This window comes from Octodon degus, unplaced genomic scaffold (assembly GCF_000260255.1).
Source record: "Octodon degus isolate 3935 unplaced genomic scaffold, OctDeg1.0 scaffold00065, whole genome shotgun sequence".
Classification (NCBI taxonomy): domain Eukaryota; kingdom Metazoa; phylum Chordata; class Mammalia; order Rodentia; family Octodontidae; genus Octodon; species Octodon degus.
Genome location: NW_004524641.1, coordinates 1299535 through 1325581, shown reverse-complemented (window position 1 = coordinate 1325581; position 26047 = coordinate 1299535). Strand labels below are relative to the sequence as shown.

At 40.2% G+C, this 26047-nt stretch overlaps 1 protein-coding gene and 1 pseudogene across 13 annotated transcripts in view; both read right to left on the bottom strand.

Annotated features, from left to right (window-relative positions):
- Positions 1-26047, bottom strand: part of Ttn (titin) — a 274946-nt gene that overhangs the window by 201621 nt on the left and 47278 nt on the right. For 12 of the 13 annotated variants that reach the window (XM_023719078.1, XM_023719080.1, XM_023719081.1 and 9 more), the window contains 4 exons: positions 22507-22695; positions 16619-16675; positions 1969-4713; positions 934-1212 (listed from right to left, as the gene is read on the bottom strand). In XM_023719078.1, coding sequence (XP_023574846.1) covers positions 934-1212; positions 1969-4713; positions 16619-16675; positions 22507-22695 — 3270 coding nt within the window. Of the gene's footprint in view, positions 1-933; positions 1213-1968; positions 4714-8838; positions 15534-16618; positions 16676-22506; positions 22696-26047 lie in introns of those variants that run through there. The other variant, XM_004634713.2, reaches the window with a different exon arrangement.
- LOC111817636 lies at positions 19268-20950 on the bottom strand (annotated as a pseudogene).

Below are 26047 nucleotides of genomic sequence, written 5' to 3'. Positions count from 1 at the left end.
TGGAGGAAGAAATATTGTAAAGTATCATTGAGAATAATTCCCATACTTAGCTGAATGGGATCATTTTGATCACATGAATGAAAGCTACTGGCTGGGTCACCAGGGGCTGAGTTTCTTAGAATCTCAGAGATTTTCTGGCATGCAAAAAGGTTCCAGAGAAGATGAAACTTTGGAGAACTCTGACTTTTATATCAAAGAAATGCATTGGTTTCATTTCCCCCGATGCCTTTATTGAAAACCTCCCACCCTCATCAGCACAAGGCTTGCTATATATCCCCCAAACTGTAATTTACACTCACCCTCTCTTTTGAGAAGAATGTAAGAGAGAATTTAGGAAGAAAGAACAAAGAAGAGAAAACAAAGGGAAACATTTTTCCTTTTGTTAATGATGGCTTTCAAGCATTTGATGAGTGTTAATTCTGAAAGTTTGATTGTGTGTGTCAATTAAGAAACTAAGAACAGAATAGTTGTGATGTTGCCCTTACTTTTAAATTAGAAATAAAGCTTAAGGTAAGATCCTTATTGGTGGTCCTGTACTAGCCCAGTTTTATGTCAAGATTTGTTTATTTGTAGTCATATTTTGGCTTTTTCAATTTGATATTGTTCCTAATTGATTATTTGATGCTCAAGTTATTAAGTGCATTGAAGTATCACTTATTTTTTAGTTGCACCTAACTGTCCTAAATTGTTTTATATTAATGGCCATGCCATTGGATTATTTAATGTAAGCTATGTTTTCTTTTCCTGCTGATAGAAATAGGACTGTGCCTAATGACTCTTCAGCTCATGTCGCTGGGGCAGTCTCTTGCCACCATGTTACCATTTTGGCTGTTGGTGTCTCTGGCTGGTAGCACTTCCCGCACCTGTATGGAAAGCAGCACAAGCAATCATATGAAAAGCGGTGACTGCGGCTGGGCACTGTGTGGCATTTACCTGTCACCGTCAGTGTGGCTGTACAGCTGACGCTGCCGTGCTCATTGGAGGCTTTGCACGTATATTCGCCGCAGTCCACAACCTGGGTTCTCAGAATTTCCAGGCTGGAGACGTAATTTGCAGATCGAATAGAGCACTTGTCACTCTCGTAAATCTCCTTGCCAGCTTTGAACCACTGGAACCGGACATTGGGGGCACTGTGGATCTCACAGGTGAATTTAGCCAGGTGGCCCAGAGCTACCTCCAGGGGCTCAATTCTCCTCCTGATCACCGGGGCAGCTAGAAAGGAAAACAGGACCTGTGAGCATACCTCCTTATCAGACATACCACATTTGTCTCTTTCTTCAGACTCTTATTGCTGTTAATGAAGTAAAACAGCTGGAATTGGTGAGATGGATTGCAGCCGTTTAAGACAAATGACTGGAAAATGAGAAAGAGCACTGGAGGCAAAAGAAGACAATAAGCAGCTCTTAACATATTCAGTGGTTACTTTGCAGTTACTTGTGAGAAAATCATTAAAATGTGATGCTTTTGGCTTGCGTGCATGGTGACATGATAGATTCTTTAAATATATCATGCTTACTAAAAACACTAAAAATAGTGTGAAAAATTGACATACTAAGTTACAAAGTGAAACAATACAAACAAAAATCATAAATAGACAACTAATCATGGTTATTTTGCTTTTTGAGATGAGATTGGTCATTTCGGAGTGGCTAGTGTTTCATTGATAACATTTTATTGCATATTTTAAAGTATCCTCATATAAAAATGAACTAAAAGGTCTATTTATTGGTGCTGTAGAATATATAAAATGTTTTACTAAAAATAAGTGATATCATAGATAGGTAAGCATATTGCCCAAAAAGCAAGAGTGAAAAATGGGAGTTAATAACCATGATTATGCTTGTCATTTCATTCTTACTCCAATAACATTCTGGAAGTGGTAGATAAGTGCAAATTCAGTGATGAAACCTAAATCATGGAAGCCAGTGGGGATTAGAATGTGATCACTTTAATCCTTAAAAATCCAACCTCTTTTTATTACAGTGAGTTTTGCTGAAGTTGCTGTTTTTCCACGCTCATTGGAGGCCTCACACACATACTCTCCTTGGTGGTCTTCTGCCTTGACCATGTCGATTACTAGTGTATATGTATTTTCCTCTTGAAAACACTTGAACTTTTGATCTGAAGGCAACGGTTTTCCATCAAAATACCAATTCACTTCTTCTGCATCCGTTATGGATGAAGTGAGGTGTACGACATTGCCTTCCTCAGCAATGGTGTCCACCAGTGGTGTGTGCACAACAGGGGGCCCTTCTTTAACTACACTGCCCTCAGTTTCTTGTATTTCTGCACCACCAACCTCCTTGGCAGTGCTTTTGGAGGATTCCTCTTCCTCCTCTGGTGGACACAGAATCTCATCCTGTGTTTCATTTGAGAGGGGAGCTGGGGCAACATCATCGGTGGCCGCTGTGGTATCTGCATCCTTAACCTGACTTTCCACAGTGGAACAACTGACCTCTTGCATGGAGACAAGGTAGTTAGATTCCACTTGTGGTTCAGTGATCACTTCTACCTTCTGTGACTCTGAAAAATGACCCATTTCTTCATGCATACCTATGGTGCTTCCTTTCTGAATTCTAGAATTCTCTGCTGTTAAGATGTTGATTTCTTCACACACAATACAGCTCAAAGCATCCTTAAGTTCAGTTTTAAGGTTAGCTGTCTGAGGATCAATGCCCTCAATAGCAATGGTTACTTCTTCCGTTAGAGACTTCACTGAGGTAATAAGGTAGGTGCACATGATGCATTTGGGCTCTTGGGTAAAGGCTATAGCCTTGACCTCGACTGTTTCAATGTTTCGTAACCACTCAGAAAAAAGACTTGGCTGCTCACTGGCCACTGCAGCTTGCAAAGCCCTACGGATCTGAGTTTTCAGGTTTATTCGCTGCTCTTCTGGAATCCTGGGAAGCAAACTTTCCTTAGACAGAATGTCACTGCCCTGCACCCCCCATGCTCCCTTTCTCACCAGGGGCTCTTTCATGTACTGGGTGGTTTGGTTTGTGGGTGTTGCTGTGGCCTCTGTGTGTTCTTCCTTGAACAGGACCTGCTTCTCCTCAAGTGCCAGTGGAAACCCTAAGGATTTGCCCTCCTCGATCCTGTTTGCGAAATCATGCCCTACGTTATCTAACTGATTTACACTTTCCATCAGGACTTTTCCACCTTCTGTGTAGGTGTGTTCTGAGGGCACTGGGGGCTCAGAATTTATGCTAGAAGTTATGATCTCGGGACCCTGGAAACTCTCTGTGTGTCCCTCAGTGAAACTCTGGCTCAGGGTGACAGCACTTTGTGCCTGTTGCTTTTGAAGAGTCACCCTTTGCTCTCTGTCCTTCTCAGACATGGTCTGTTCTAGGGAAAGTTTGTCCTGAGCTACAGAGCCCGGCTGTGAATGTGCTGGAGGCTCTGCGGAAGGCGGCAGATAACTTCTCTCAGGCTCAGCTAGTAAGGTTGGCAGAGGCTCTGCTGTCCTCACTGAGCTCATCTCTTCTATGGAGGAGACAATTGGGAAGATGTTCTCGGGCTCCAGAGACAATAGAGTATCCTCTTCAGGGAGGGTTTTCTGGGACTGGACAACCTGCAGCTGTAATTGGGGAGGTGGATCCTCAATAGGCTGCACCTGCAGAGTCCTGTCACTGGGAGGAAGTTCCCTGGTGCTTTCGGGAGTAGGCATGTCCTCTTCCATGACCACAGATTGCACCTGCTGAGTCCTTAAAGCAGCTTCACTGCTTAGCTCATTGGTTGGCACAGCATGGTCATAAGAAAGCTGCTGCTCTTCCCCTGCAGTTAAAGCAGCTTTTGAAATGGTGTCCATTGCAAAAAGTGTGATTTCCTGCTTTGAGTCGGACACCTCAGCTGCACCGCCCTTCAGCGATGTCTCTGGGAAGTTGCCAGGAGCTTCTGCTGGGGTCTTTGCTGTGCAAGGGGCATCAGGCTCATCTGTGTCCCCTGGAAGCACGAGCAGCTGTGCAGCACAGGTGGACTCACCCCACACATTCTCAGCTCTGCAGATGTAGAGGCCACTGTCCTCCCCCTGCGGGTCATTGACGATGAATGTTCCAGAACCATCTGGATTGTGGATGATGGTGTAATAGACATTGGTACAAAGCTGCTTGTGTTCTCTGAACCATAGGACAGTGGGGGCAGGCTCTCCACACACCTTGTAATCAAAGATGGCGGGGAGCCCAGGCACACAGTGAACTGGTTTTAACTCCTTGAGGAAGTAGGGAGGACAGGGCCCTTCAAGCATTTTGAGAGCTGCAGCTTCTGTTTCTGTCTCTTTGTGTCCCTCTCCTCTGGGATTGATCCTCAGATAAGCGGTACATGTTGTTTTTCCATATTCGTTGCTAGCCATGCAGGTATACTCCCCCTCATCCTCCAGTTTGGTGAACAGAATGATCAGGCTGTGATCATCACCATCAAAAACAAATTTGTAGTCCGCAGAAGGGGTTAGTATGACTCCGTTAAAAAACCACTGAATTTTAGGTTTGGGAAGGCCAGTGGCAGTGACAGACAGTTTAGCCACATCCCCCACACTAATGTTAGCATTCGACATCTCTTTGAGGAAAACTGGGGCACTTCCTGGCCTTCTGGAATCAAATTCAGTTGAATGAACTAGAGGTTCAGACAAAAGCTCAAGTGTTTCATTTATGTTAGGTAACTGTAGGTCACAACTATAGGATTGAAGTTCTTCCTCAGCTGACAGAAAACTAGAAAAGGCTGTATGAAGAAAAGTGATTATTACTTTACTATGAAATGTTGTTTAACATGCACGCACACATACACATACATACACACACACACCCCAAAACCCTCAGTTGAACAATTAGGTACCATTTGATGACCTTCTGCATTGTCCCTGGGATCGTTAGGTTATTCTGAATGAATTTATCAAGACACATTTCTAAAATTTTCTCATATTATTGTCAGTTGTACAATTATAAATTCCATACAAATGTAAGTTTTGAGCCATTTCACTAGTTACAGTTCAAGATCTTGAAAAATGTTCTTATGAGTTTCTTTGTCAGGTGGTCCATTTCTGAATGGACTAATATGGCTTTACCTTTTACACCTCGTTTTTATACTTTTCTGCTGGATGGTTAAGACCAAGATAAAGCAAGACCTGTATAACAAAAAATGTAACTTGTATCTGACAAGTCAGTCAAATCCCCTCAGGAGTTAGCCTAAAACCCTATACTTCAGTGTGTAGATCTTTTGTCAGTATCAGCCATGTGGATGAGACACGGCCATTGCTTGACCAATTTGCTCTCTGTGAAAGCCTGAGAGAATGTTTTCTCTCCAGGTGACTCTCCTTAGGCACACTCTACATCATTGATCACTTTCCTCTGTGGCCCTATAATCTCCTTGATCAGAAAATTTGGAACACCACTGAGTTATAGGATGTTACAGTATAAGTTCCTTTATATCCTGAGTCTTCACTGACCATGAAGGGCTAGGGCCAAAATGTTGGCTATCCTTTTAGTCCTTCTTTTTCTCTAATTTTTTGGTATGCAAACTTAAGTTGTTAACCCTCATGAAGAGAAACTTAATGATATTATTGCCCTATAACATAGGCAGTTGAGCTTAACATCAGTATCTGTCTGAACAGCAAACACCTTAGACATAACATGTAACAGGTATTTTCCATCAGTCATTGATATGCTAAATTTTAAATCCCTACAGAATGTGAAAAAAAAATTTAAAAAAAATAAGAAAATAGTAAAAAAAATAGAAGTAAACCATTACAGATTTTTACAAAGAAATTTAGAAATCTAACCATATACAACATTGTAGCAGGACACTCCTATGACTTTTTTTCTTGTCTCTTGTTTTCATTTACTTAATATACAAAAAAATGCTAGTTAAAGATTTATAATAAAAGAATCCAGAATTATTTAAATTGACTTCTAAAAAAATTCAGAATTATCATTTATATGCAGGATTTTCTTTAGTTAAAAATCTTCATTGTTAAATAAAACATTATTTTCAAAAAACATATCAATACTATAGATAGTCTCTACATCAAAATTATTATTAAAACAAGAGGCTATGGAAATGTTTAATTTGGATCTGTAAGGGAATTACTGTTGCCACTTACTCTGTAAAAAGGTAGGCCTTCTTTTGCCTCTTAAAATTGCCACATTAATCAACAAAGCATTTGTGATGTCAGTCAAGGAAACAGAGATCAGAAATAAAAGAAAATGACTCCAATGTTCAAAAAATTGATTGAAGTTTATTGTGTTAAAAAAAAACTTGTACAGCATTATTGAATAGGAAATAATGAGAACTCTGTGACTAGAATTGTAGATGACAGGATAAAAGATAATTTAATGACAAAGAATTAGATTTTTTATTAAATTTGTTAGGTATGTAGGATGGTCCATTTACTAGTAGTTTTAATGCCTTATCACAAATAGTTTTATTATTTAATTACTCAATTTCACTTCCATCATATGAACTACTCATATACCTTAATTTTTTTCTGTCTTAGTGTATAAAAATTATGAGGAAGGACTTGTGTCTATTGGTTATAAATATACTGGCAAAGTTAGTCTGCAGCACATAGATACATACTCTGTTATTATTGCAACTACTATGGCCTAGGACCATTGGTTAACTTCATATACTAAGCGTGGATACTTAAGTTACATTTAATCTACAGTACTTACACTAGCTTTCCCTTCCCTTGGAGCCCTAAAATCTCTCTAAAGAGAAGGAATGTAAATACATTTAAAATACTTTGCTGAACTGATGTATCAAAATATTTTCATAGTTTTTTCCTTCAAAACAGTGCATTTATCATTAAGAAGAAAGTGAATGAAATTCAAATGTGTGAAAAGCATGAAAGATATGGTTAAAAATACACAAAGCAGTAGCAGCTAGTAATCATGTCTAAATTAAAATATGTGTAATACAATGAATTATTTACCCAGTACCAGGGAAATTAATATTTCAGGGTTTAAAATTATGGGTTATTGAGTCAGAAAATAAAAATTCAACCTAATTACCTACAACAATTAATAAGTAAGCCAAGTGTGAGCAAGGCTTATTTTTCTTTATTCAGTCATTGTTATTTTGCACATTCTCAAGTTCAATGCAGTTGAGACTAGCAGAATACTAATGAATAAAAGCAAATGAAGCTTTCCATTTAAGTGACTGAAATATGTTTTCCAATCCTTTCTGAAAATTCAGTAAGACATTAAACATAATTTTCTCTCCCTTCTTTCATTCCCTTTCCTTTCAGAGATAGACTTTGAGACGTTGCTATGCTGTAGCATCTACAGATAATGTATGTTTCCCATGGTGGTTATGACACAAATTTCTAATTAATTTTAAAGTACAACATGGTCTTAAATTCATAAACTATAGAATTAACTTATTTTATTTATTTATGATGTGATCTATTTTAATTATCACCAAAGACATTGTGTCTTCAGTAGTTGAAATAGTGATTCTGTTCACGGTGGTGTGTTATCGCCATATTAATTGTGGTGACTCAAAAAATACATGAAAAGTAAGTTTTGGGGGGAAAGGCAGAAGAAGCCAGACTATTTTGCTATTTTTTTGCACATTATCCCAATTGTTTTAACATGGATAGCTGTTACCGAGTTCCCACTGGGGGAATAAAAAACTCAAAATGAAAGAAGCATAGTGAACATAATTCAAAAGATCAATTCTTTTGAACGTTAAATTTAAATGAAATGCTCATGTTTAGAATTAGTTTAAATTAATACGTTTAATACAATCATGGTATTTGGAAGGTGGAGGTTGGCTAGATTCATAATTTTATTCTGCATTGCATTATTTTTCTCATTATCTATTGAAAAACTAAAAGTTGTTTTAGATTATACTAACAGTAGTTACTAGTAGGATAACATAGAATGTTGTGTTGAACATCAACTCTGAGGTCTTTTGCCATAATTCATTTTTAGTTAAGAAAGTTCAATATCTTTAGTTTTAATAAATTTGGAATGAGAGGACTTAGGTTCCTATTAGTTCATAGAAAGAATGTCTCCGAGTTTTAAAATTTATTATAAATGCAAATTTTAACAAGAAATTAAAGACACACACACCTTCTCTCTCTCTCTCTCTCTCTCTCTCTCTCTCTCTCTCTGGAACCATCTTGATGAAATTTGAGTACTTATTAACTTTCAGTTAAAGTCAAAATTCAGTATAAATGAAAGGAAAGCCTATCTTGTTATTTGCATGGAATCCAAAATACAAATGAACACATGATTTGAAAAGGTTTCCACTTTTTTCTTAACTTTAAAGATTAAGATATTAGAAAACAGCTCAAGTGCTGCATGTAAATGTGATATGATAATGCCCCATTGAAGGCTAATATTAAATTAGTGCTCACTTCACATTTGACAGTCTCTAAAGTGAGAAAACAAAATAGTTCCAAATGTGGACATCTCCTTATTTGCCTATTCTGCAAACATCTAGATGCACTCTGTCCATAAACAGAACAATTGGTCCTAGCAAATCCAGTGAGAATCAAAACATGTTAGAAGATGATGTCAATAATAAAAAATATTTTTAAAAATGCAAAATTAGTTTGTGACTTAAAATAGATTATAAAGTTAGTTACTGATCAGGCAAATCTAGCTTTTTTTTTTTTCCTGCCTATTCTATGTCCAAATAAATAAAAATGAGTTAAACATAAGATTAAAATTCTAAAAATGACCTAAAAGGAATAGACAGATTTTTGTCTCACCAGTTTGTCTGCATGGTCTTCAACTTTATAGCCTATTTTTGCACATTTGGTTTAAATGCTCAGAGAGAATGCATTTAGCCGATACGCCTTACAGAGGAGGAATTACAGTGAAGTAGAAGTACAAACAATTAGGTAGCCAAGGATGTGTTTAATTGTGGTTGATGATACACAGCACGATGGGCACAGTGATGGCTCCACAGCTCGGTGAACAGAATATTTACATGTGTTACAAGGGTGAGATTTCTGCATAGACTACTTCCTTGGGAGTCTTCAGGGTCATGCATTCAAATAGAATGACATATGTGAAAGCTGCTTAGATCCGTGTACTTTGGAATTATGATAGCACTCCATCCCCAGGCCTTGTGGAGGCCCTGACTTGCTGCCCTTCAGCTTAGGGTGAGGGCTGCACGGCTCTCGGCCACTCCTGCGTTGTTGATAGCTACGCACCTGTACTCACCTTCATCACTTTTGACTAAACTTGTTATGAATAGGTTGTGGAACCCTATGCCACTTTCCTCAGCACTGAGCCTTGCTCCTTGCGCCAGCTGCCCATCTTTGTACCAGGAAACCGTGGGTCTTGGGGAGCCACGGACTAAACACTGGAAGTAGGCTGCCGTGCCTAGGGGCGCGTGGCAGTCGGAAATGCCTTTGATGAACCTGGGAGGCCCTTCCACCACCTGAAATTCAAAGAAGCTGTCTGCGTACTTGCTCCTCAAGACTAATTCTTCCTTCAAACTGCTTAAAGTCACTTTGCTTTTCCTTGCCAGCATGGCAAACGTTTCGGAATCTCCTCCCATGGTGAGGAAGCCCCGACAAATTGCCTCTCCGACGCTGTTCACGGCTCTGCACCTGTACGTTGCGCAATCAGAAGGACAGATGTTTCGGATCCGAAGGGTGTGGCTTCCCTTCTCCTCGCTCATCACGTATTTAACAGCATCTGGCTCAATGCACATATATTCTTTATACCACTTCACTTCGGGAGTCGGGATGCCGATGACTGAGCATTTAAACACAGCATCTGAATTTTCTGGAATTTTAAAATCACAAATCGGCGTTACAAAGCGAGGAGGCATCTCAAATACTTCCAAATCGATCTTTAAATCTCGGTCATCCTGCCCCCTTGTGTCCCTGTGTGGATCTACCGAATTCAGCGGAAGAACATCGAGGCTCACAATCATGCTTTTATGATCGGGAGTGAATTCAGGAACGGTGACTATTTTTACTTGTTTCTCAAATTCTTTCACATCTTTTTCACTTAATTCAACTTCCAGGACAATCTCTTGAGGAGAAGGGGTCCTCGATGAGGTGGTGTTTTCTAAATCAAACTCCATGACATGCTGATGTGTCACCGGAGGCAGGAGCGCCACCGCTCCCTCTTCTTGGGGTATTATCTCCACCTTGGCGAAGCTCTTCGCCTCCCCGATGATGTTCACAGCGTGGCACATGTATTCGCCCGCTTCCTGCTTTTGAATGTCAGAGATTTCCAAGGAACACGCGTTACCCACCCTTTCCATTTTGATTCTCTCATCTGGCTCGAGCAAGGATCTGTTTCGGTACCATTTCACACCAGGCACGGGAAGTCCTTCGACTTCAACAATGAAGCCTAGTGTTGCATGTTCGTATATCTTCCTTTTGGTCAGAGGTTCAATAAAAGATGGAGGCATTTCATTGTCTCTTGGTTCAATGGCTTCGTTGGGCGTGCCAAATGAGTCAGAACGCCATATTTCATAAGCAGAACTCCTGTCTTCTGTAGGTGTATGGAAATGTTCGCTTGGTATACTGTCTTCCCTGTCTATTTTTGATGGGCACGTTTTTACATTTCTAGTGGGGTTTGGTCCTCCAGTAGGAATAAAATCTCTCACTAATTTGTCCCCTGGGGGTGTAGAAAATCTCTCCAGAGCCTCCCCTGGGGGAGTGGAAAATCTCTCTAGAGCTTCCCCTGGAGGAGTCGAAAATCTCTCTAGAGCCTCCCCTGGAGGAGTAGAAAATCTCTCCAGGGCCTCCCCTGGGGGAGTGGAAAATCTCTCCAGGGCCTCCCCTGGGGGTGTGGAGTATCTTTCTGCTAGCTCACCTTCAGAAGGTGAGTATTTTTCAGTAATTTCCTCTAAAGGTAAACTTCCTCTCCCAACAGCCTCACCTGAATTCGCTGAGAATTGTTTACTGGTAACTGAAGGATTAAAATACAAATCGGGAGACTTGGGAGATTCAAAATGTTCAACAGATGATGGTGGGGTATAAAACTGATCTAACTCAGAGACTTCTTCGCTGCTTGTGCTTCCTACATCAATGGAAATATCAGATTCAGGAGAGTACGGCCGGCCCAACGAGTCCTGTCTTTGGTTGTAATATTCGTACACAGTATTGAAAGTTACTTCCTCAACCTCCATTGAGGTGACAGATTCACTCTGGACAAGTTTTGGCTTGTGTTTGCTGTCTTGAATTTCAGGAACCTCATGTTTTCCAGCAGTGAGTAAATATTGGGTTAGAGAGGCTTCAGATTCCATTTTTTCTGTTGTATGTGCCTCATTCAATTTGGGAAGATTTTCAGAACAAGTTTCTGTCTCCTCTCCTTCTTTGTTGGAGAAGGAAGTTTCATTTTGAACTTGAATGTCTGCATAGCATGTTCCTTCTCCTGAGGCTGTGATTTTTTGACGTATTTGTTCTGCTGGGTTTTGTTGTTCTCCGGTCACTAAGAACGGCAGGCATTGACTGAGGGAGAGCTGCCTGTGGACCATGTCTGTTTCCTCCATGTCACCTTGGTGATCGTCCCTGGTTCCATCTGTATATCCCCGTGTGGCATCCTCCTGCCTCTGGCATGATGCCAGCTCGGGTTCCAAAGTGCATTCTTCTTCTATTCCAAAACCTTTAAGCTTTTCGTCACTCGCTGCCCTTTTCAAATGTGTGATAAAATTTCCATCTCCACTTTCTAGATCACTGTTTCTCTCCGACACATCGCTTTCTCCTGCGCTGACAGACGGCACTGGAAGCGACTCGTTATGGGTTGCTTCCGAGGACAACTTAAGAGAATGATCTAGTTTTAACATGCCTCTATTTTGTTCCTGTACATGCTGAATTTCTTTTTCTAAGTAAGAAGTATGTTCATCAATAGTGCTTTGCTCCACCAGAGTTCTGTTCGAAAACTCCAAGCTGGAAGACATTTCTTGACTGATGAGCACATTATTTGGCACATTTTGAGAGGACCTCTGAGCATCAGATGGTAACGTTTTAGGGCTACAAACTTCTTCATTGTGTGTTTCCTGCTGTTGTCTCATGTCTTGCTCCTGGAATTCCTTAGCTGGATATTCTATATGAGAGTACATCTGTTTTAAATCAAATACAATGTCCTCGGCATCAGTCGTTTCCAAAACAGGATGCTGGATTTTCAAATAAGTTTCTTCTGGGTGACTGCTATCTAATTCTTGTAATTTTACATCTGCATTTTCTACTTGTGAGTGAACCTGCTTTAGGTCAAATGTAATAGGTGTTTCATGGTCAGTCTTTTCAGAAACTGCAAACTGATCAGCAGGACCTGTTTCAGTCTGCTGTTCCCTCTCTTGCACTTCAAATTCTTTATGAATCTGAGAGGAGAGCTGTTTCAAATTCATCACAATGTTAGATGAATCTGCTTCTGTGTTCGAAGACATTTTCTCTCCTTGGTACATATTTGCATTTAGATTACTTGAGCTTGATTCTTGTTGCTTTAATGAGAAGTCTGTGTCATCAAGCTTCCTTGGGGGGGCAGTCACAAATGATTTCTTGGTCCGTCTTTTTTCTAAACTTTGTTTTTCTACCTGCTGTAACTTTTCAAATGCGATGATTCTGTGCCTCACCTTTTTCCCTGGATAATATCTTTCTTCATCAAGGGGTTCTTCATAAATAATGATAGATGAATCCTTTGGGTTTTGAACTTTGTCGGAAGTTTGCCTAGAGTGGACATTCACTAAATAGTTCCTTGGGGCATATTCATGCACATTTTCCCATTCAGCTCTACCAAAGTTTTCCAAATCATTTCTTGTCTCTTTCCTAATACTAACTTGACTGAAATCATCCAAATAAGGATAAACAGAACCCTCTGCTTGGTGCAGACTGGATCTTTCACTTACATGATCCTCTTTTTGTTCACCTTGTTGTTGTATGAGTTCAGCCCTGAGAGGCTTGTTGATGTTTGTAGATCTAGAAGCACCCTGTGTGAACGTGGGCAGTTTCTCTCTGGAAGTTGTATGATGTATGTGCTCATTCTGCTCAGTTGTTTCACGGCTTTGAAAATATTCCTTCGCAGAATATTCTTTTATACCTGATTGGGGAATGAAGGGACCCATTGGAGAATCATAAAAATGTGCCCTCTCAGAGTCTCCCTGCACTTGAGCCTGCTGATCTTTGGAATACTGTGCAGAAAGCTCACCAGTATTTCTGAGTTGACTATATTCCATGTAAGGAACAGATTCCACTGTTAGATATAAAATACTCTCTACTGTGCCTGAATCATTCTCAGCAATACATTTATATTTTCCAGAATCTTGAGAATCAACATCATTAACGTACAACTTGTAGCTATTATTAACTTCTTCAAACTGGAATTTCTGATTCTGTTTTAAAAGGATTCCATGCTGGAACCATGTTACAACTGGCCGAGGGTCACCAAATATTACACATTCAAGTACTATAGAATCTCCTTCTCTACACGTGGCATACTCCGGCATTCCTTGTAATATTTTTGGTGGTTCATTAGTGATCTCAGAGGAAAATGTAAATCTGTGCTTTGGTGATTCGGTAGCTTGATCTCGAGGCATTGCTTCAGGTTCCAGCTGCAAAGTGTCCCTCAACTCTTTATCCTGTTCTGGGGTTGGGGTGGCTGCTGTTATCTGAATCTCTACAGGGAAGGACAGCAGTTCTGCATCTGCAGAGGGAGAGCCTGGTGGGTTGGCTTTTAATGTATGGAGATTTGCTTGGTCCTCTTGACTCCAAGATGGAAGGGACCTTTCTGTTTGATCGAACACCAAAGCCAGCTCCTCCTCTTCATCAGTGTACTCAGGGAGCACTGGGACTTTATGTGGGCGGATGTCACACCTTTGTCTTGCTCTCACTCTAAGCATACCTATTGTTTTCACCGTTCCATATTGGTTAAACAGCACACAGGTCACAGAACCTTCATTTGAAGGATGGACAGAAGAAAACGTTAACACTGAATAGTTTTCTAAAGTCTGGATAGTGAAGCCTTGATTCCGTGGGATTGGCATGTCATTGTTATACCATGTCACTATGGGTTGAGGATATCCTTGAAAATGACAAACAAACTTGCAACTGTCCCCTTCATAAACTTCTTGAGGTTCAATTTCTTGAAGAAACACAGGTGGGCAACGTTGTGGACGGTTTTGGAAAGAACTGTCAAAAATTCTTGTTGATTGTTCCTTTTGTTGTGTTTTGAAGTCATCAATATTTGTGGAAGCAGAGTGCTGTACTTCTCTCAAGTCACCCTGCCTTATTCTTTCTCTTTCTAGTTCCTCACCCTCTTTAATATTTTCAAGTGTACCCAAAGATTCACTGGCATCTGGCATGTGAACGTAAGACACCTTTTCAGGAGTTTCATATAGTTCCTTGTCCTCATATATGTTAGTAATGCATTTAGATGACTCCCTCACTGTAATATTACTCATAATTTCTTCATATTGTCCCCTGGCCTGGACATTCTCATTTACTAGAGCATTCTCATATAAATAATCTTTTGGTAGACTTGCTTCTAGGAATGCCTCCTGGCTCAGTCTCATTTCAGTCTGGAGAATTTCTTTACCAACCATAGTATGAAAGCTTGTGGGAAGTTCTCTAGATTCTGCAATTTGATCCATTTGGTGTGGAAGGATGTGTGGATTTGAGATAATGCCTTCAGGTAAATTATCTCCCTTATCCCTGTCTTCAGTTAGATCAGGCCCAGACCTGCTCATTATTTCCTCTCTGGAGAAAATAATATCTCTCTCACTAATTTCACTTCTCAAAGTTCTAGAGTGTACTTCAGATGACATATCTAAAAGGGATAATTTCCTTTTCTCCATTAATATTTTTCTAGCCTCTCGTAAACGCTGCAGCTTCGTTTTGGTCTCCTCATCTAGGAAAATTTCCCCTACATTCAGGCATCCTGTGAGATCAGATGTACTTTCTAAATGTTCTTCCTCATACATATAATCTGTTTTCTTGCCAGCACTTACTGTATTAAAGTGTATTGTCCTCATCTTTCCCTGGAGCTCCATGTCTTGTTTTTTATTAAAAGGAGAGCCAGTGAATCTAAGGTCAACCTTTATCCTGTCTTGTTCCTTTTCAACTAAAGCTTCCATATTTCCATGTGTCTGCTCTGCCCTTTTCAAAAATTCTAAATATTTCTCTTCTTTCCCCTTCTGGATAACAAGCAATGATGCAGTTGATTCAGCAGACCCTTCACTGTTAATTGCTAATAACCTATAACTTCCAGAATCTCTGAACTGGACCCTTTTAACTTCTAGACTAGAAGAATGATGATGTAAATCACTCTCAGTTCTTATTACGCGACGAAGACCTGTGGGGATGGGCCGATTATTATGCAGCCAGGTCATTTCTGGAGTTGGACAGGCAATTAATTTACATGTAAAGACAGCAGGTTCACCTTCTACAACATATTTAAACATAAGTTTTTGAGTGAAAGAAGGCTTAAAATATTCAGGCCAGGAACTTGTAGACGATATTCTACTTGCATATCTTTTAGCAGTCCTAGAGCTGTGGTCTATGTCTTCAGAGTCGGAGAAAGCATCACGCGTCTCTCTGTCCGAATGTTCAGCTTCCTCCTCGGAGAATAACTCTGGAAAAAAGTTAAATTATAAAGCATTTTACTATCTTCCATCATATTGGAAAAGTTGAAAATAAATGAAATGCAAAATAGGAAATGAAATAAAGTGCATGCTACAGATTCTCACAAATCCATAAGAAAATTCACTCACCATATTTGTTCGAATAAACGCAACACCATGCTCTGTTTAAAAGATTCTGACACGAAAATCGTTCGTTGTCTGGTCATTTCTTCAAAGTGCTGAAATTTCTTCTCGAACAAGCAAAAATGCATTTCAAAATAACATATTCCTGTGCATATTGGTTTTGAGGGCAGGAAAACTCTGTGGTTTTGGCAGCTAAGAGGAAAATCTTACCTGACTTGCAGAGAGTGGAATAAACGCCCTTTCTGATCCTTTTGATTGCAGATTAAATTATAGTTTTGAGAATTAACTATTTAAAAATAGATACGAGAACTGTAACCATAAATAATTAGCTAAAATACAATGAGAAGGCGTTTATTCGAACTAATACAGCCAGTCACAACGTTATGCAAGGAAACACAGGCAGTCAGGATCGTATGAGACACTATCTATCTGCAAGCCAGTGTAAGAGACATATCAGTGTTAAAATGATCTGTGTGTGTGAGGTGTAAACCGAGAGTGGGAATGTGTCGTCTTCACACGTCCTAAACACAGTAGCATTTCGATCATAATTCATTCATGACATTGCATTCTGAGCATGATAGTTAGGTTATTGTCTGTCGTTCCACGGACTTCACTGTGACTCTGAAAACCAAGTTCTGCTTCATGATTTCATGCATTAAGATGACAACTGTGTATAGTTCACACTTTCGAACATGGCTGCAAACATGAAGGTGACTATTGCTGATATCATTTAGGTTGAAGATGTTTTGGATCACCATACAACAAATTACTGTAAAGTGCATGTAACCATCAGCATAATAAACCAGGCATGCGACATAGTAATATATACTCTAAGAGATATATTTGTACGTCTATGTCATTTTTCTCAGTGATATGAAGAAACATGGCAGCTCAAGGATTCTATTAATCCTTCTGAATCTCTATTTGGATCTCACATTCGTTATAACAATACCTTTCATCTCCATTTCAACCTGCTGTTCAATCCCCTCGTATAGCATTGATTCAGGGGCTAAAATGGAAAAAAAAAAAAAAGAGAGAGAAATTTTAGTGATTAACTGCATATACTTTCTGCATCAATTCATAACTCACATGATTAAAATTTTCTCTTTATTCTACAAACAGAAAGCTATACTTCTTGATTCAACAACAAAGTCCATGCCAAACAAATCAGTGAGCTGGTAAAGTTCATGACAATGTTGAAAGAAAGATTCAAAACATTTTTATTTCAGCTTCTAAGCAATTTACACTTTTAGTCTTACAGTTCACCATGCCTTCACATGCACTCAGAAAAGCAATCCACAAACTAAATAAATTTATTTTAGAAAGCCTTATTGACTGGACAGTGTCTATGAGATGAAGGCACAGGGAGAAAGACCATGCACTCTCCAGCTTGCCACTTTTAGTGGATGACTCTGCTGAGTCTTCCCTGCAGAGCTAGACATTTTTGTTAGTCTGTGCTCCTTCAGCTTGAATCCCCTTTCTATGTTTAAACTGTACAAAATCCCATTCTACATCAAGGAGTGAAACAAAGACATCTCAACTCAAAATTGCTTTTATTATATGAGGGACAAGTGCAGCTTTCCCATGCAGGTCTCTGTGACAGCTTCCTGACAGCGCTCTTGTTCTTCAGCCCCTGTGGCTTTGTATCCATGGATGTGGCTCAACTTCTTCTTGGTTCCTTATGGTCTTTGGCATGAAGTTAATGCCAAACGATGTTTTCTTCAGTGATTCCCTTTTTACTTCATGGGTGGTTTGTATTTGTGACTCTCTGAGTGTTTTAACACTTTTATTGTTTGGGCCAAGGATAACTTTTAAAACTGCTCTGGTTTGTGATTCTTTAGCGAGGTAAGAGTCAAGGTAGGAAAAGGCATACATCAGCTGTGTTTCTAAGAATAAAAGACATGCCAGACGTAGAAAAGATGGAATGTTATCAGGGTGAGAAGGAAAGGCAGCGTGTTAGTCCCAAAACTAACATCTGATAGATCTACATTTACTACTAACCTACCTAGGAATTCTATTCAAATAGATTAACAGGGATGTATTGTTCCCATGTGGTCTTGGTGAACCATTAAGTGGCCTGTATGAAGTCATAAGGCCAAAATAAAAGGAACACATAAGTGATGACCTTTTGTTAAACAGCAATACGACTGTTTGATTCTTCATCCTTCAAGGTATCTAAATGTCTTTCTTATTTTTTAGCTGTCTGAACTTGGGGAAAAAAAAAAAACAAGATCTTGCTTCAAAAACCCTTTTTTCCCCCTCCCAAGAACACTTTAATATAGTGACTTAGAGTAAATGAATTGGAGATCCTGAAGCAAAAATGACCAGCTCACCTCTACTCTCCTGGAGTATACTAGGCCTTGATTCTTTAGGAAGAAGTTCAAACTTACATTTCTCTCACTCTGCAATACAGCCAACTCCTAATTACACATTGCTGCAAAACTGCCAACACTGTCACCTAAATGACTTACAGATAACACCTCCTGATAAACAGTCATGCAGTGACCACTGCGCTAGCCCAAAACTGCCAGGAAATTAGGGGGACATGCTCTGGCTGGTGGACTTGCCTACATAGTTTATAAACCTGGACCTCAGTTTATTTTTATTTTTTTGGTGGAACAGGGGATTGAACTTGGGCCCTCGCGCTTGCCAGGGAAGTGCTTATTCTACTGAGCCATCTCCCTGGCCCCTGGTCCTCAGTTTTTGAGATGTTGCCTTTGCAGACTATGGACCCAGAACTAGAAATAGATGTATTCTTCTACATAGGTGTGTGTTCTCCCAGGTGTAGTGGAGACTAAAGTACAATGATGACAAAATAATGATCTTAGCATGAGAAAATTCTATAATTCCAGGAGAATCCAAACATGGAAAAGAAGTATTACTAACTGAAAAACATGTAGCATTTGCTAATTTTGGTCTATATAGGACCTTACTATTTTCATAGCCTCCTTATAAACAAATACTATAACCTTCAAATTTGAAAAGAAAGGGAAGCTAGTCATTCTTGAACCTCTATTATCTTTCTTTCTTGCGAGTGTTTTAGTTTTTCATCTTTCACTTTTTAAAAATTCTTTTAATCTTTATTTTTTTCTCAATAAAGTTTTGGATTTTGTAACATTTAATTTTAACTTATTTCTACATGTTGAGCTCTTTGTATTGATTAAATGGAACTCTTTCCTGAAATTCACTCTTGAACTGTTCATAGTTAACTTGTTGAACGCCAACATATTTTTTCCAGTTTTTCTTGTGATAAGAAAGTCTGCCATCATAACTATTTTTAGGATATCATGTCTGCATCTTGTACAGCAAATAACCACTAGGAAGACAGTATACAATGTGTTAATTATTGAAACTGTCAAACCAATTTGATTTGAAACTGTCTCATTGCTATTTGTTTCTCAATAAAATTATGGAAAAAAAAAAGAAAATATTTCTTTTTTAAAAAAAATAGGTTCTTGCTCTGTAGTGCAGGCTGGCCTTGAAATTGTAACTTTTCTTCTTCCTCAGCCTCCTGAGTGCTGGGATTACAGGTGTGCACCACCACACCTGGCTAACATCTTACCATTATTAAAAAAAATTTAAATTTAACACAGTGCCTGAAAGTATAATAAATAATAAATACTTGGAAATCTACAATATTGTAGTCATCTTTGGTATGTTTTGTAGGTGAAATATTTGACACATATTACAGAAAGCACCACATATAAAATAAACCTCAACTTTCTGAGCCTAGAAAATGAAGCTTTATGAATATAGACTGGAAAACTAAAATTTTAATCAAATTTGGCCAGCACATTGTCTTACTTTCCTAAGCCATTTATGAATAGAATGCTAGGTCTAATTAACATATGGGTTGATTCCATTCATATGGTTGCATAAGTATCAGCAGAAAGCTACATAATGTGGTGAAGATGAAATGGAGTAAGTCATAGCTAAAAAATTTGATACCCACCTACACTTAGCACGGCTGAGGTTGCTCTCTCTCCATATCCACTGCATACAGTGCAGCTGTAGAGTCCTTGGCCTAGCAGCTGAACACTGCATGTGACAAGAAGCTGAACATTTCCACCGTGTCATTGTTTTACTTTCTCAAATTCTCCTATCTTTCCACCTCCATAAATTCAGGTTACATCAACCAAAGAGCCATCTCCCAGAACTCGGAGCAGTTAGGCTGTGTGGCCACACTTTACAGTGAGGTCCTGAAGATGCAGGAGAAGCCTGCTACCTCCTCCACTGACTCTTTAGCACACTGCTCAGTAACACACTGCTTTCTGCAGACGGTGAGCAGGATGTGGTAGGTTGCAACTCTGTATCTCCAACAGGCGCAACTGAGTGGATAAAACCCTGCAATACACCTTCAAAAACCTTCATATTCATACGATGGCCCTTAGAATGGCTTAATATCCTTTTGGGATATTTTGCTCTCTTCCCTTGTGAAAAAGAATTTGCCACTGCCTAGTACTTGGTGCACTCTCTTACATCTTTCTCAGAGCTTTGCCTATCTAGGGCTTGCACAGCATAAACAAGTGAAAAAGAAAACGAAAGAATGCTGCTATCTAAGCTTTGTCTCTTGGCTAGGTTAGTAACATAAAATGGCATGAAAGATGAAGATGAAAGACATCACTGTCCCTTCAGAAGCAGCATGCAGGGCTCTGAATGCTCTAGGATGTCAGGATCACAGGAGAGAATACCCATTCCCAGTTATCCAGGGATGAGTGGATGCCCAAGGCTGAGGCAGGTGCAATACAGTATGTGGCTCCTTCCTTCTGTTGTCACTGCAGCTAGACAGAATGTCAGTCTGTCCTCCCTCCCCTGCCTTATTTCTAGCTGTCTATATTTGTGATACCATGTATTACCCTCCCTTTATCATATACTTTATAAACGATATATGACAAAGAGACCATTTAATGATGCGATGTTTAGCAAAGCAAAAATGCCAAGCAAAGATGGTGTTTACACAAAATAATGACTGGTTCTCTAATGAAGAGAATGCCTATTTCAAGGCAGTCTAAAGTACCCAAGTTGACCCATACTAGAGGGCTTGGGAAGCTCTTTCTGGTTGTTATGTTATTAGTAGATTATAGACTGGCTATATTATGCCGTGAAACAAACAGCAGACTCTTGTTAGTAAAAAGGGCAGTAGGCGATATGCAGCAAATCAAAGACCTTGAAAATCAAAGACCTTGAAGCAAGGTGGGATTTACCTTTTGGAGTCACTGTGAGTGTAGCCGCACAAGTGGCTTCCCCAGCGCTATTGGCTGCTTTGCATGAGTACTGCCCAGCATGCTCTGCATAAGCATCAACTATAAGCATTAAAGCCATGCCCGTGGACTCCTCAAAATGGAAAACTACATCTTTTGTTGGTAGAATTGGCTGCTGGTTATGGAACCACTGGATTTCTGGCTTGGGAATGCCAAAAACCCTCGCATGAAATCTGACTGTCTCCCCGCCGCGCACCCTGAGGCTCGACAGAGGCTGGATGAAGATGGGCTTTTGGCCAAGGGCCTCCTTCTTAAACGAAACAGATGAAGAGACATGCCAGTGGGAGTTTGATGTAACTTCTTCAAATTTGCTACATCCTGAAAAGAAGCACGCCAGTTTTTAACACCTTTCCCTGCGTTGAAACCCGAACTCACTTGGAGGTGCGTCATACATTTCAGTAGCAGACTAGAGTCCAGTGTAATCCTAAGGCCCTGAGCCTCACTACTGAATGGAAGTCATACAAGTTCACTTCTGTTTCCCTGACAGGCATGCTGAGACATGAATGGATCAAAGATGCTGGTGGGTCATTATTCAAGGAGGCTATAACGGAGCATGCAGCTGGGTGGTGGCATTCTGTTCTCTCTCTCTCTCTGCTTGTAAAACAAACTTTTCCATTTTGTAAGCCTCTCTACATTGATTATTCTTAAAATATCTAACTATAGTAAGTGTTTAAGAGTAAGGAAAAAAACAGAAGCTTTCCTGAATCCTTATTTATTTTATATACTTAATTGTATATAGATTATTTTCACCTGGGAACTGTAGTCTGATTGCATAAAATATTGTTATGCTTGTTTTGAATTAAAGTGGTGCTATGACTGAGGAAGTATTTGTTTATTTATTTGGCACAGGGTCTCACTACACAGCTAGACTCAGTGATCCTCCTGTCTCAGCTTCCCCAGTGCCGGGATTACAGGAGTGTGCCACCACACCCAGTTTCGGTGGCCCGCATAGCCCCTCAGCATTCTGGGGCCAGCTTTGCATGTGGTACTGGGATCGAACCCAGGCCCTTGCACTTGCCAGGCAGGCACTTGGACCGCTGAGCGGTATCCCCAGCCCACTGAGGAAGTATTTCTGATTAGAACTCAAGAGTCCCACACATAGAAATGTGAAACCATCTTTACACTTGCCCCTCAGCACTCACGCATTCTTTAGGGGAAGGAGATACATTTAGCCTGTGCAGATCCGAATCGCCTATCGTGGCTCCTGTGAAACCATAATTGTGTCAACACAGTGACAGCATAACACTGTGGAATTTTAAGAAGTATGAACAGTTTCCATCCCAGCTCAGTGAGAAAGCAGATTGAGCCAGTTCTTCAGCGTCACTCTGATACATGCTGATCAGGAAGGTAATGTGACAGACGTATATCACAAAACTTAATAGGGAACGATAAAAAAAAATAACCGTCTGTGATTCATGAAGAGAAAGTAGAAACAAGGGGCAAGAGCATTGCACATAACATGGAATGAATTAGTTGCGTTAATAGAGAGTGGTCAGACCAAGGACGATTTGCATGAACTTTTTAGTAACTGAGATTAGACTGCTGTTCAAGTGCGGTTCTCAAAGTTGCTTTACTCTACCTTCCAGCCTCAGGTTGGCTGTGCTTGACACTTGGCCTACAGTGTTACTAGCAACGAAAGTGTACGTTCCTTCATCTTCTGGATAAGCTTCAGCCACTTCCAGTTGGTAAGTGTCTTCAAACTGGGTCATTTTAAAGAACCGGGAGGGCTTGATTTTCTTATCTTTGCTGTACCAAGATACTTTTAGATCTGTATCACAAAAGGGAAAAGGATAAGTACTTAAGTCACAAACATGAGCGGAGTTTTAAATCTAACAACAAACACAATGTTAAGAGTATGGACTGCATTTTTTATTTGCCTTAAGCACAATATGCTATTTTTTTTGGCAGGCTTTATCACTATAAGATTTCCTGGGTGGGCCTGATAGCTCAGCAGATTAAAGTGCCTGCTCGGGAGACGCAGGATCCGGGGGTTTGATCCCTGGCCTGCTGTGCCAGCCCCGCCCGAGAGGGGGTCGCTGAGACAGTGATTGAGGCTGAGAATGGTGACACGCACCTGTAATCCCAGCACTTGGGAGGCTGAAAACAGGAGGATCACTATGAGTCCAATCTGCCTAGTGAGACCCTGTATTGTACTAAATAATAATAATAATAATAATAATAATAATAAAGATTTCCTTTCATCGTCAAGAAGCAAACATGAACATGACTAGAACTCGACTTTGTTCTATTGATGAATTGATTGTAATTTTTTACATTATAGAATTTTAGTTATATTCTTTTGATGCATTTGAATATCATGTGGTGGAAGTTAGGACATGATTGTGACATAGTTAGTGACTGAGAAAAAGTCTTAAGAAGTAGTCATTATGAAGGACTGGATCTGGGCTGGGGTTTGAATTCTGGGACAGGAATTAGGGAAAACCTTCCCTTCTGGTTTGCAGAAAAATCAATTAAAAAGAGACCAAAGAAGATCAACATTCCACAAAGTCTAAAATAGACATCTCTGCGTCTAAAGAATAAAACCCTCTTTTTGATGGTGTATATAACTGATATATATGTATATATCAGTATATATAGAAGAAATAAACAAAAATAATTTTTAAAACAAAGAGAAAACTTGAGTATCTTAGACACATTTTACTTTTTTTCAAATTAGCAGTTAAAGTACAGTTTGCTAAAACTATTTCCATACAAGTGGTTGAGCTATCTTAATAGAAAATAAAAACCCAAATTAAGTATAAAGCAAAGCATTATCATGTGGTTGTACTTTAAGGTAATATGTACTTTAAATTTATTTTTCTTAATTGCAGAGTCAAAGCCCTCTTCTTTTTCCAGCATAATCATTATATCAGTTCCTTATCTCCATTCTGCCCATGGAATTCTTCTAGTAGCCTAATCAGCTAGCATTTTGACATCAGAGTCAACATATGAAGGCTTCCCTCCCTCCTGCGAAGGCAGTTGTTTGTAAAGCACAGGTTGCATGGAAACAAATCCTTTTAGCTCCTTATGAAGCAAGAAAGTTTTGAAGATAGAATCCTGACTGTACAACCTGGCATTGTGTGACCTTTGCCATCTCTTTTAATCTCCCTGAACCAGTTTCTAACTCGTAAAATAGGATGAAAATAATTCATGATTATTCATTGCACAAACACAAAACCACTATGAGGCTTATGTCACATAGCATACACAAAAGTCTTCAATGCATGCCATTAAGGTAAGAATGTCTACCATCCCAGGGGGATCCGAGTATCCCCAGTAATGTGCCAAAGGGTCAGGATACGTGATTGATATAATAGGCAATACCAGCCCATAGAATTTAACAGTCACCCAACAGTGTGTGTGTGTGTGTGTGTGTGTGTGTGTGTGTGTGTGTGTGTTGGATCACTGGTAGAAATGGGAGGATGATGTTTGGTGGCCCCCTTCTAGGTTCTCTGATTATTCCTACAGTTTTTCCTTTGGTGAACTGAATGAGGTATCAGGGCACACAGGGGCTGCCACTCAGCAGGGACAGCCAACAACAAACGGGCTAAAAGCTTTCATGGCAACCAATAGGTGCTTCTTCTGGCCAGGCTGCTGTTATTGTGTGGGTCGGTGGCCTCTCCTAGCTTCTGTGGGGTACCTTGCTCCTCTCACTGCATCGTGCTGGGCCTCTGTATCTTGTTCGTTCTCACTCCTGGACACTTCTGCAACCCACCCTCTTCCCCTCCTGACTGCCCTTGGTGAAGGCCTTCTGGCACACTCCTAGCCTTTAGTAATAGTCTCTGCCCTGGCCCCTGACCTCAGCCTTTCCTCCCATGTCTTCATTCATCCATTTTTAAAATGTGTTTTGTGCAGAGTCTCACTATACAGCTTGGGCATGTAGTGATCCTCTCCAGCCTTCCCAGTGCTGGGATTACAGGGGTGAGCCACTGTGCCTGGTCTTGGTGGCTGGCTCAGTGTGTCCGGGGGCAGGGCTGGTATGGCATGTGCTGCTGGGGATCAAACCCCAGTCTCTGTGCTTGCCTAAGCAGGTGCTTAGTCTGCTGAGCTATCTCTCTGGCCCTATCTTTTCTTTCTTTTTAAATCACAATATTGTTTCTATAAAAACTTTTACCATGCCATCTAGGGGTTTACCAATTCTATTAGTGTCTCTTAATGATAAAAGGATGAAGTCTAAGAACCTAGTAGAATGCCCAACGTCAGGGCTGGCCTTTGCCTTCTTTCTTAGCTTTCTCGCCGTTCATCACAGCACTTTGCAGCCATACTCAACCAACTTATTTTCAGCCCATAACATGTTCTCTAAAGCATCTGCGATTTCATGAACTTTGCTCTCCCTACATGGGATGCCACTGTGCCCGGTGATCCTTCCTCCCCAGTGCATCCATCTTGATCTGTCTGTTTCTCACACAGACGACTCTCAGCATGTGGACTGTCACAGCATTCCCAGTCCCGGCACTTCGCTGGCACATGCATTATCTCCTCCCTTCTGTCCTGAGTTTCTGGAGTGTGGGCACCCTGAGCACCTACTGTAGCATCCCAACAGTGGGGGCATTATATATATATTGGTATAATAAAAATAGGGCCTGTGAGTGGACTAAGGCTTGCTTAGGCAAGTGCAGGGACTGGGGTTCAATCCCCAGCATCACACGCTGCCCTGGCCCTGCCCCAGGGCACACTGAGCCAGCCACCAAGTCTGGGCATGGTGGCGCACGCCTGTAATCTCAGTGCTGGGGAGGCTGAAAACAGGAGAATCGCTATGAGTCTGACCCTGTACCAAATACATAAAAAGTGTGCTCCAATAAGACCTCGAACTTACAAATTTCTAGGCTAGTTATCTATCATTTCACTTAGATAACTGCCACTCTAAGTCTCCAAATGATACACATCCCCTGTGGAATAAATTTAGCAGCAAGCTACAGTAGTTAGCTTTGCAAGTTTTAAAATTTATAGTTTTCCTAATTTCTCTTACACCAGTAGGGGGCACCAGAGACCTTTGACAGACAGCATTTCTTCAGCTTTCTGGGAAGTGTGAGTACTGAGTACCCATAAAACAAGAACCAGATGAAGACATGCTATCCTATTTACAAACTCTATTACAACAAATCCCTCTATTCATTTGC